At 28.1% G+C, this 12,284-nt stretch overlaps 2 protein-coding genes across 4 annotated transcripts in view; one reads left to right on the top strand and one right to left on the bottom strand.

Annotated features, from left to right (window-relative positions):
- l(2)k05819 (transmembrane protein 94-like protein l(2)k05819) overlaps window positions 1–11,755 on the top strand; it is a 32,333-nt gene extending 20,578 nt beyond the window's left edge. Inside the window, exons 20-35 of the mRNA XM_076393826.1 lie at window positions 180–319; window positions 381–514; window positions 691–784; window positions 843–1,007; window positions 2,425–2,495; window positions 7,769–7,992; window positions 8,046–8,214; window positions 8,293–8,423; window positions 8,472–8,619; window positions 8,673–8,812; window positions 8,898–8,975; window positions 9,066–9,211; window positions 9,383–9,551; window positions 9,827–9,992; window positions 10,050–10,195; window positions 11,271–11,755. Of these exons, the coding sequence (XP_076249941.1) occupies window positions 180–319; window positions 381–514; window positions 691–784; window positions 843–1,007; window positions 2,425–2,495; window positions 7,769–7,992; window positions 8,046–8,214; window positions 8,293–8,423; window positions 8,472–8,619; window positions 8,673–8,812; window positions 8,898–8,975; window positions 9,066–9,211; window positions 9,383–9,551; window positions 9,827–9,992; window positions 10,050–10,195; window positions 11,271–11,393 (2,244 nt within the window). The 3' untranslated portion in view covers window positions 11,394–11,755. The remainder of the gene's footprint in view (window positions 1–179; window positions 320–380; window positions 515–690; window positions 785–842; window positions 1,008–2,424; window positions 2,496–7,768; window positions 7,993–8,045; window positions 8,215–8,292; window positions 8,424–8,471; window positions 8,620–8,672; window positions 8,813–8,897; window positions 8,976–9,065; window positions 9,212–9,382; window positions 9,552–9,826; window positions 9,993–10,049; window positions 10,196–11,270) is intronic.
- Window positions 4,075–7,309, bottom strand: lic (dual specificity mitogen-activated protein kinase kinase lic). 3 transcript variants are annotated; one of them, XM_076419246.1, is made up of 7 exons: window positions 7,223–7,309; window positions 6,764–6,830; window positions 6,541–6,706; window positions 6,254–6,473; window positions 6,005–6,201; window positions 5,707–5,951; window positions 4,075–5,650 (listed from the first exon to the last, which is right to left on the bottom strand). In XM_076419246.1, the coding sequence occupies exons 2-7, from the start codon at window positions 6,823–6,825 to the stop codon at window positions 5,536–5,538; spliced, it is 1,005 nt and encodes a 334-aa protein (XP_076275361.1). In that variant the 5' UTR covers window positions 6,826–6,830; window positions 7,223–7,309; the 3' UTR covers window positions 4,075–5,535. The 3 variants fall into 3 exon arrangements, with proteins under 3 accessions (XP_076275361.1, XP_076275360.1, XP_076275362.1); XM_076419245.1 differs by having other exon boundaries at window positions 6,916–7,271; XM_076419247.1 differs by having other exon boundaries at window positions 7,157–7,249.
- Window positions 11,756–12,284: the final 529 nt, after the last annotated feature.

Below are 12,284 nucleotides of genomic sequence, written 5' to 3'. Positions count from 1 at the left end.
AATTATTATTCCCATTATTTTAAATCACGCAAAGTATGTACATACAAATCCGATGCTACCATAAATGAAATACAATCCTGGAGAATAAAACATATTACATATAGCAATTTTATTATGCACAATTATTACACCTAACGATAAAAATAACGTTGAATTAATGTATCTTATGTATGTTATAGACGGCAGTTTTTATATTTTGGTGTTACGGCCTTAAGTTCCTACCAACCGTTATTACAGTATTGGTATGTTACGCTGGTATATTAGCCAGTCATTGCAACCAAATGTGTTCAGAGCCTTTTACAGAATTGGGACCCTGTAGGTAAGTACCTTAATTTCAAATGATCTTACGGTTACTCTTATTTTTTAATGGTCGTTTTCAGATGTGTATTTTTTTATAATCCCACGGGTTACCGAAACATCACTGACGGAGATGATGTAGGTGGTTTTGAGGAAGGAAGTTGGACTCTAATGACTTCTAGACTGATCGTTATTTTTATTGTCTTGTTACATTTTGGTAATGTATTAAATATATTTTGTGTAGTAAATGATTTTTTATATTTCAACGGGATTTATTTATTAGTTAAGTAGCAATTTCTGGGTTTTTGACCATTTGAATATAATTTTTATTTATTATATATGTTCATTGTCAAAAATTTTTTATTTAAATAATTTTTGGTTTTCATATTTTAGTGGTGATATCCATTGGTTTTGTACATAGAGATAGACTTAGTTATAAAAAGTCACCCCATAGCAATCTAGTTTGGTTAGTCACCATCTTCATATTGTAAGTATTTAAATATAATGTATAACTATTGCTAACTTTATGCTATTTATTATTTTAGAGTTTCTTTACAAAGTGTGTATTCGATATATTCCTATAGGGGGTTGATGAATAGTCAACCGAATTTAGAAAAATTTAGTATGCCCATATGGGTTATTTTATTTGGAGCATTATCACCACTAGGGCTGTTTTTCATTAATGAGTTGGTGAAAAAACAGGAAATCATGTAAGTATTAAAATCATATTATCAAATAATAAGTATATATTCCAAGTTCAAATCATCCTATTTGGTGTTATATTAAGTTAGTATTTTAATGGCTTATATGTTACTTTATTGATATTCAAATATTGAAAGTTTGATCAGTTTTAAAGTAAAAATAAAAACTAAAGTAATACTGGATAATAGTATCAATAACATCAGTAAATAAGAATCAATTAAGCTATCAGCCCTGACAAAAGAGACAATCTGTAACGGCTGTAAAACAATAAATGCTACTCCAATTTGGAAGTTAATAGTTTAATGTCAGGGGCTGCATAAGTTTAGAGGACTCTGTTGTTCTTTATTAAAATTTATTATTTACCATTAAGTCAAGATATTCTGATCAGGTCTGTCGTCAATATATCTTTTTATACCAGATATCAGTTTTTCGGATAACTCTCTAACGGATTTTCTTCAATGTCTTTCTTGATAATGATTATTGAATTTTGCATACAAAAAGTCCGCCAATTTACGAGAAAGTCGTTTGTTATTGAACACATATGTCCAAACTGTATTAACCGTACTATTCATTGAGAAGATCTAAAATTTATGCCTCATTTGTCTCTTACGTGACTTCTTATTTTGTTTATTGACTATAAGTAGATTCAAAAAGGCACACTCAAATTATCATTCAAATTTATTGAAGTATGACTATTATTAGTAATTATTATTCTAGTAATCCATTTAAGCACATTCGTGCACCTGTTTCCAGTTTAATTTTATCCTATCTACGTTTTTAGTTCCAAGTACTATTTCAGTACATCATGAAGGACTCGTGGCTGATTGATATTGACATTTCCTGTGTTCGTTAAAACAACAGCGTTTTGATGGCGCAGAAAAATTGTTGTAATCAATGATTTTTTAATCTTTAATTTACCTTGCATAGCTTTTGCAGTAAGCATATCATCAAAGAAATAATGTTGCTTAAGCTATGATTACTACTGACAAGGCAAAGCATTTAACATTTCTAAAGCCGTTTCATATTCATCACTTTATTGAGGAAATGGATGGCAGAAATCTTGTTTGTATATTAACTTATTATGTCATGCATTTATGAGTGTTTTTTTTATTGTATTTACGGCCGTTCCACAATTATAATGATTTTCCTAGTTTGATTCAATCCAGAACAATATTCAAACCTCTCTTGTGCAAACTTACTAGTGATAGGTGTATTTTCACGATTCATGGTTCAGCAAAATTTTAGTTACTTCTGTACCATCAAGTCCAATTAATATCAGAATTTACAAATTGTTACAATGTCAATGATAAATATCCCTTTTAAAAAGCTGATATTATCCATTCCACCCTGTAAGATATATGTCGAAAAATTGAAACTTTTATTTTTAGATAAAATATGAAACATTTCTAACTATATATTTTTTAGGGTTAATAAACGCTTCCTAAAACGCGCTAGACTAGACTTTGGAACAAAACTAGGAATGAATTCACCATTTTAATTTAGAAAAGTTACCAAATTTCATACTATTTTATTAATTATAAGGTAAAATATCTCTGATAATACTATTATTTGGAAATATTGTGTTTAAATACTATAGTGTTCTAATGAGATCCACAATGTGGTATTGATGTATACTTAAAAAGACTGGACTGTTTCTAATCGATCACAATATTTTAAAAATTGTACGTTGGAAGATAAATACAATGCCTGACATAAATTTGCAAGTTTCGTTTTGTTGTTTCTGTTTTCTTTAATTAAGGCAAATTTTATGACGGGTATGTGTTAATAGTTGATGTTTTAACTTTTTGGACAATTTACATAGTTAATTTTAAGTTGTATAATCGCAGTATTTTTACATGGAAAATATACAATTGCGTAAAAATTTAGTAAATTGGTTTTATTTACATAATACTGTTACCTAGCCGTTATTTTGCAACTATTTAAAGCGTAAGTGCAAACTATTTAATATTGAAATTTCTATTCCAAGAACTAAGAAGAATGTTGATCTGATACTCATATAATTTTAAGAAATTTATGTGAACGTTTTGCAATCTCAATAATACAATAATCATATATAAAAAAGCAATTATCTAGAGAAGTGTAAACTGCAATTACATAGTATCTAAAAGTCTGAAGATGAAAAATGCAGAATTGACAGGTCAACCAACAGATTCCTTTTATTGATTTGATAAGAGGGTTTAACATACGCGGCATTTTTTATCAAATTTGGCACTATCAGACTACCATTTGTTCCAGTCAATGCAGTACGCCTTAGTTAAAAAAGTTTATACAAAATGCTAGATGGTTTGTCTAAGCTCGTTGATGATTTTATCTCATGGAAGTTTCTTCCGCAACGGCTTGACTACTTGCGAGAATTATAGAAAACAATGGACAATTTTCAAGATTAAAATCTTTGTTTACTTCTAACTGAAATTAGTAAAAATCAAGTTATACACTTAATATAATAATAAAAGATGTTATTAGTTAGTTAGAAAATTGGATTTTATAATTCAGCTAATAAATGGTTACATATAGTTTTTGATTATATACGGCAAAAAAGGTACTTCGTGCAAACAATTCAGTTGTTGCAGATCAATGATGTTTTATTTTTGAAATTAATTCACTTAATTATGAAAAAAATTGCCCTTTTGTAAAAATTTATGAAAAAAATGACTATGTTGCTTGTAAAAAACTAACACTAGAACATTTTCTTGACACAAAAATACATTAAAAATTATTTTACCCATAAAGGTAACTCTTTGCTGTGCTTTATACACACTTTAAGTAGAATAATGTATACAAATGACAAAAAATATTTACAGGGTATTTTTAACAAAAATAAAACCCACTGAAATTATGAATATTTTGATAAATAAGCTTGTCTACAATTCATTTTTAGTTGCAAGAGTTATAAATTTTAACTTTCTTGAATAAGTATTTTGAAATCAGACTAAAAATTAAACTTTTTTGGACAGTATGATGATGTAGGAGCTTTAAAAAAATGTGCATAAGCATTTCAAATCATCAAATGACAAATTCATCTTTTTTCAACATTTTTATGATGCAAAAAAACAGTTTTCTATGCTACATTTTTATTTTCTACCTTGCATTAATACACTATAAAAAGGAACCCTTAATTAAATCCTAAGTTTCTAATAATTAAATAATATTGACATTCATGGATACATACACAGAACTTCACAAATTCAAACATGTATACAATGCAAAAAACAGTTATTCTATGCTGGATTTTTATTATCTGCCTTGTATTAATACACTATAAAAAGGAACCCTAATTAAATCTTAAATTTCTAATAATTAAATAATATTGATATCCTTTAAGATAAAAAAAGGTTAAAACTGTTATGTGGATTTTAAAACAATATTAAAAATATGTATATATGTATATGAGTAGAAATTGATATTTACATTTTAACAAGTTGATAGTTTACAGAAAAAAACATTACCAGAATACACAATAAGAGTATTGTTTTGTCATCTTTCATCATATTCAGATACTATTTTTAATAATAGACATTTATATTAAAATTCCGTGTATAATTTTCTGGTGATGTTTTTGTGAACAAAATAGGTATGGTTACTAAATGGCTCTCATCAGTCTGGTTAATATTAGAACTACATTGTTTATACAAATGTGATGTCTCCCATCAATTTATCTAAACTATATCTATTAAGGAATATTCACCCTTTATTAAAAACGGGTGCGTATAGGCTTATCGGCGTTGTTTTTCAAAGTAAATAATACTTACTCATATCATTCTGAAGAAATTATAAAAATACACTATCCAATAGATAAAGCTAGTTACTGTACAATGTAGCCGTGAATATTTTACTCCATAACTAAATTTTAGTATGAATATTGCCAAGTTATATTTTTTACCTATTTGTATTATTTACTTATCACACATGAGAAATATAGTTTTTGATTAACAAATGGGCCAATATTAACAGGAATTGATAACTATAATATATAACATTTGTAAATCTACCCTGTTCCATCTGGTATTTATTATGTATGAACACTAAGTCATATATTTTTGTACTACATTTAACGCAAATACCGATAAAAAGGGCTTACAGATCAGTTTGGATTAAAACATTGATTAATTACACTGAAAAATGAAAATGTGTCTATTATACAAATAATTAATATAATCAAAGATAATACAAAATAAGAAAGAATTATTTATGCATAATGAACTTAAATATTATCCAAACTTTTGACCTGCACATATATCATAACTTAATTGTTATGCTATACACATGCCCATGAAAACAAGTAACACCATTAAGTTTCAGAATTTCTACGATAGATATTGATAGATTATGTATTTCAAAACAATGACTAGAAATTTGGAAATAAAATTCTAAATATATATAAATGAAATTTAAAAAATCGTTTTAACAATTTCTAATTTGCTTCAAACTACCAATAACAAAAATAAAACATTTAATGAACAGAGGCAATAACTTTTTTTAAAAAGCATACCATAACTAAGAAATGGAACATGAATCTCAAGGATCTGTTTCAGGTAAGTCTAAAATCTCTCCAATAAAAGTTGAAATATCTGTGTTTAAGTCTCTATGTTTAACTAAAAATTCATGCTCTAACAACTGGCTATAATTCCACCTGAAGTAAAGAAACTATAAATATATAATATATCACACTAATATTTATACAATTACCTATCAGTATAGTTCTTTTGCAAACATTTGGAAATAAAATCTTGAAATTCTGGAGAAAACTCATGATTTGCTGGGAGTCTAGGAGGATCATCAGCAACTACTTGTTTTAATTGTTCAAATGGAGTACCCCATTTGGGATAAGGAAACACCCCAGTTGCTAATTCTATCAATGATATACCCAAAGACCATACATCTGATCTTATATCATAATTTGAGGGGTTACCTTGAGGATCAATTCTCTCAGGCTATAATAACTAGCATAAAGAAATTATTAAGAATCACTCAATAGATTACTTACAGCCATGTATGGTTTACAGCCTGCATCAATAGTTTTAGCTACAGAGTTTACTAAATATCCACTAATACCAAAATCACATATTTTAATTTGTCCTTCACGATTTATAAGAATGTTTGATGGTTTCACATCTCTATGAATAACTTTTAATTGAGAATACAAGTAGTGAAGAGCACTAACAACGGCAAATGCAACTTTACCTGCAATCATATTGTGTCAATAACCAAATTATATTTAGATATTAGATCCAACCTAAAACATTTTCAGGTATTGTTCTGTTGTTTTTATACACTTTAGCATAGAACTTGTCCAAACTAGTATCCATCACTTCCATGCAAATCCAAACATCACCTTCTCTGAATAAAGCACCATAAAATTGAACTGTATATGGACAGTCTGTACTCCGCATTGATATATCCCGATCCATTAATAATCTTTTATGTTCCACAGTATTTACTGTTGCAGTTATTCTCTAAAAACAAATTGACATACTAATATATATATATATATGATATAATTACAAACACAGAGCCCCATACTTTTACTGCCATGATTGTTCCACTAGGGATATGCCTCATCTTATCAACTACACCATAAGCACCTTCTCCCATGTTACAAATTTTTACTAAATCATCTGCCTCTACCTCAAATGTTTTATCATCTATTGTAATAGTTGTTCGAGAATCTAAATTTCCTGGAGGAAGACTGAAAGTAAACAAAAAAATCATAGCATATGAAATTATATTCATAATTATAACTTACACAGGGGTGGCCTCTTCCTGAACCACAATTTTTAATCCTGGTTTCTTTTTGCGGCCTGCCATTATCACTATTCGCAAAAAATAAGGGTTTTAAAATTAATATGATTCTATTTATTATTTAGTCAGATGTTAAAAATGACTATGAAGACTTACAGTTTTAAAAGAATGGACAAATTACAACTATTTAAACAGCACGAATTTATCACTTCAACTTTTAAATAAATTAAATTTTTTCGATATGAGTTCCAAACGTGACCATAAAAAGCGTCAAGACTTTTGAGTATGATAATTTTCGAGGTTATTTTAGGAACTCCAACGTTGTTTATTAAAAAAAGGTTTAAATATCAATATTTTAAAAGTGAAATATAAAGATCTTGAAACAGCGGATTCTTACTTGTAAATATTTTATGTAATTTAAATAATATATTATTTTAAAAGTTATTAATTTTAAAGATTTTACCCTATATTTACTACTACCAATATCTATAAACGACACAATAAAACTATTTGTCTCTTTCTACAATTCTGGTTAATGTGCTTTTGTTATTTATTATCTATCTTTGTCTAAGAATAACAGCTAATTTTATTTTATATATCTCTGATATCTATATTATATTTTTTATGTTGTCAGTTATCATTTAGAACTTTTAACATTAAGTAATAATATGGTTTTATTTGTTTTAAATTATAAGAGTGAACTTAAGATCATTTAAAATAATTTAAAAAGATTTATTTTTAACCATGTATGTTTTATATGTAACTCATTATACAATTTCATAAAACTTCTGCAACAAAATAAACATGTTTATGTCTATGTCAAAGCATCATATATTAAGAAATGATTGTTTATTGTTTTTATATTTTTTTAAATTATCGATTAACCAGTTAAAATTTAGTGAAAATAACATGTGCATTTTTACTAATTTTGGCTTCTAGAATATATCTCCGAAGGGTTTAAAGAGGTGGCTTTTAAAGAAGTGAACACTGTATTATAGTAAAATTTAAGTTAATCAAATGACTGTTTTCAGTAAATTAGGAGCAATTTTCAATCCAAATATGTGGATTATTCAAGATCTATTCCCACCTTTTGGTTTTACTACCTTTGCTGGAGTTGCTGCCCTATGTATTATAAGTTTTTATATTATTAAAAAAATAAGTGGTGATGTAAACATAGATGTTCAAGATCATAGTAAACATCACAGTTGGACTCCAATAAATATGACTGCAAGGGTATTGAAAATTGCTGTTATTGTCAATATCATAATTAATTCAAAAATAAATAGGCCTGGCACTGTTCTATATGTGAAGAACTCCTTATACATGGTATTGGAGTATACTGTGATTGTTGTGGCATCTGTGCCGATCCAGAATGTGTCAAGAAAGCAGACCAAATATTAAAGTGCAAAATTATAACTGGCAATTATGTAATTCATGTACATCATTGGGTTAAAGGTATCTAAAATACTATGTTTTGTTAATTTTATATCACTGTTTATGTTATTATATATTTATATCAATATTTATTTTTAGGAAATTTACCTCTAGGAGCTACCTGTTGTGTTTGTAATGATGATTGTTCAATGGAAACTGGTTTGATAGATTTTCGATGTTGCTGGTGTCAAAGATGTGTTCATACAGAGTGTCAGAAATTAGCTGATGAGGTGTGAATTGTGTAATCAGTTTCATCCAATTAATTTTTATTTTAACAGATATGTGATTTTGGACCATATAAGGAAATGATAGTGCCGCCAAATTGTGTTCAAGTTGCTAGAAGGAAAGGTGCATTAAATAAACATCTACTGTTAAGGGGAGTTAAAGACCCAGGTTGGGAGAAATGGAGTCCATTGGTAGTAATAGGTACTATATTATTAATAATTGTAATTTGTTTAATTCATTATATTTTTGTGAAGCAAACAAAAAATCTGGAAATAATGATGGTGCCTTGGTTTTATCAGAATTTAGAAAGTTTCTTAACCCAGCACAAGTTATAGATCTGACTAATCGTAAACCATCTGCTGCTTTGCAATGGTGTGTTTTATTGGCACCTAAGGTGAATAGTTTTGTATGTAATGTGTTAGTTGTATAAGTATAGTTATTAATTAATTATGAGTAATATCTTCGATTCTTGTTTGTAGGTTGTCAAAGTTTTAGTAGCTGGAGGTGATGGTACTATAGCATGGGTGCTTACTTCTTCACATAAATTAGATTTAGATGTAAGTTTTACCAAATAAAAATAACATGTTATTATATGATATTTCTGTGCAGGTGTACATTTTCCCTAAACTATGTTCTAATTTTTTTAGCCAGAACCACCATTAGCAATAATGCCATTGGGTACAGGTAATGATTTATCCAGAGTTTTAGGTTGGGGAAAGGAAAATAGTCCAGAGCCAGACATCCCAAAAATTCTATCTGATATTCAAAATGCAAGGCTTTCACAGTTAGACAGGTATACTTTATATTTACACTATAAGAGTAATGTTTACAATTTGTTTACATTTATGCAATTACTGATATTTTATCGCTGAGATATTTTCGTTATTTTACATTTAAGTTTCAGTCCTATTCTTTATTGAATTTTTTTATTGTATTAATTATATGAGATTTATAAATATTATAGGTGGCAAGTTGAAATGATATCTACAAGACATCTGGGAATAAGAATGCCGAATAAAACATATTATATGTATAATTATCTTAGTGTTGGAGCAGATGCTCAAGTGGCTTTAAATTTTCATAAAACTCGAGATAGTGCATTCTATATTTATGGCAGTAGGTTATTTAATAAAGTAAGCTGAGAAATAAGGTAAATTGGTAAATACATTCTATTATTTATTACTGTCTGCCAAAAACAATTAAATTGCCTTTAAACAAATGTAAATTTAATATAATTTTACCTAGAAAAATTAATAATTATTTGATCAATGTGTTTGTGAGAATGTCATAAATTGACTACTAGCATTGACATACAATAATCACTTGCTTTTGATTTCTGAGAATTTATTTACCATCTATGCTTTTAAAATATTTTTATTAATAACCTTATAAACAAGACATATTGTAGTTGTTGTATTTTTGCTTCGGAACTCAGCAAGCTGTAACAGCTGACTGTAAAAATCTGGAGCAAAGACTTGATCTCTATCTGGATGGAAAACATATACCATTACCAAAGTTGGAGTCTATAGTTGTTTTAAATATATCATCCTGGGGAGCTGGAGTTAATCTATGGGGTAACAAAGTATTTTGATTGTAAAATTACAATATTTATATAAAAATGTTATTTGTAGGTATGAGTGAAGACCCAAATAAGAATATTCACTCGTATCATGACGGTATCTTGGAAGTGGTGGGAATATATTCCTTATTACATATCGTCCAGTTGCTACTTGGTATTTCAACACCGATCAAATTGGGACAAGCAAAGCTAGTGGAGGTATAATATTTTTAAGTTGTATATTATTTCAATGATATTTATTGCCTTAATATATAAGACAATATTGAAATTTCTCTGAGACCAGAACGGCTGCGACCAATCATCAACGGTGGCGGGAATTGGCCAAGCATAATCGAAGTTATATTGTACTAACAACAACTATTCGCCATCGTATCAACATTAAAACAGTGATCGAACGGGGTTCAACATTCCTTTATACAACCTCGTTATCTAAGGATGACGTTGATTTGAATCTGATAAGTCTACATTTGATTGTGCTTCTTCCATGTTAATTGTCGTACTAGATACGTGCCAAGATATTAGTATCTTCAGTTTTTATCTCTCATGTGGTCATGTCTAATTAGGCACTCGTAAAAAACTTTAAAACGTTGGTTGCTAAATTCCATTCCATCCATCATGTGGACCAGATATTTTCCCCTGATTATTATGTATTTTTATACTTGCTTAACTTTTTAGCAAATAAAAAAATTACAACTTTAAGGATATCATCCATTACTATGATTGTGAATAAAATTAAGAGGCTAAGGAGTGGTTCAGGCCGAGTGTTTGGAATTGAGTTAAAGTCTATAAATTGACCAAGATGTTAGCAACAGTTTTTATGGGATGGAAATTTTATTTGTGGTTCGTTCGTGCTTTGAATAGTTAAAACTTAGCAGATCAGATCAGATTATTTGTGCTCATTAGATGTAAAACTTTAGGATGACCTACAGAAATCTTTCTCATATTTTTAATTAAAATATAAATTGTTGCAACAATCAACCACATTTTCCATATATAGTCTATTTTGATTTTTGGTGGACTAATTACTGTTCTTATATTTTAAGATATTTAAACATGGAAAATGGTATTCATTTAATGAAGGTGTAATAGCAGCTGTGGGTGGAACTTCTATGGAAGCTTAAGGATGCTATGTTGAACAATACAATGTTTTTATAATTGATTTAAAATTATTTTTCATAGACATCTTAATAAAATGTTTTTCTTATTGAGTGATACAAAATTTTAAATGAATCACTATTCTGTAAAAACTAAAATACTATTTTTTTTGTTCTAGATAAAATTAAAAGAAAAGGCTCCGATTCAGATTGATGGTGAACCATGGGAACAACATCCTGGTGTATTGAAAGTTAATCATGTGAATACCTGTCCAGTTTTAGTTAATCAAAACATTGACTAGTATATTAGTATATTCGATGTTCAGTGTTCCAAATCACAAGGTACTTTGTATGTACTTTGTATTCCATATTATGTGTTTTTGATAATCAATAGCACAGTTTAATTTTTAATTTTGACGTACCTGATTTTATTTTTATTCATTATGATAAATGTTTTTCGCTTCTTAAGGTATAAGGCCTTTTATCATAGAAGCAAGTATTATTATTTATTGTTGGTCATTACCAGTTGCATTTCTTATACTTGCTAATAATAATATAGTGGTATTTTATCTATGTGATAGTTTGGTATTAAAATTATTTAAACTATTTATAATGTTTAAAGTTTTAAAAACTTGAAATTTTTAATAATAAATAAGATTTAGATGTCATTTTTGTTTTTCCTTTTAATTTTTTAATATATAATTCTTGTAGATATATTGGGTATTGGAATTAACTAGCAGCTATTTTTTAATTAAACAATTTAAAATTAATTGGAATAAATTTATGGTATCTAAAAAGAACTATCTTCTGGTCAAACCGAAGATATCACCAGTTAAGTAATGAGAACCTTGTTGGTTCAAGCCGATTTTTGATTCTGAAAGGTGACAACGAAATTAAATAAAGTACATCGTAGCGATATCCCTAAGTAAAGTTATAAACATTCAGTTAAGTTGTTATAACTGCGTTTTCTACGACTTCTAGTTTCCGATGCGTTAAATTATTGTTATTTTTTATAATTAATTTATAAATAAAATAGAACACATATTAATTACATTCAGGTCGAGACACACACACACACATGTCTTTTTCGGAACTGACGATTTACTGTCAATTTATTGAATATTATATATTAGGCCCCAGAGACACAGCGTTTTTTACAGTTGGCGGAAGCTAAGCATTTTAACGATCACATT

Source organism: Rhynchophorus ferrugineus, unplaced genomic scaffold (assembly GCF_030347505.1).
Source record: "Rhynchophorus ferrugineus isolate W39M unplaced genomic scaffold, kcgeb_rfMv2 rfM1, whole genome shotgun sequence".
In the NCBI taxonomy this organism is placed as follows: domain Eukaryota; kingdom Metazoa; phylum Arthropoda; class Insecta; order Coleoptera; family Curculionidae; genus Rhynchophorus; species Rhynchophorus ferrugineus.
The sequence above is the reverse complement of the archived record's forward strand: the minus strand, read 5'-3'. Positions and strand labels throughout refer to the sequence as shown.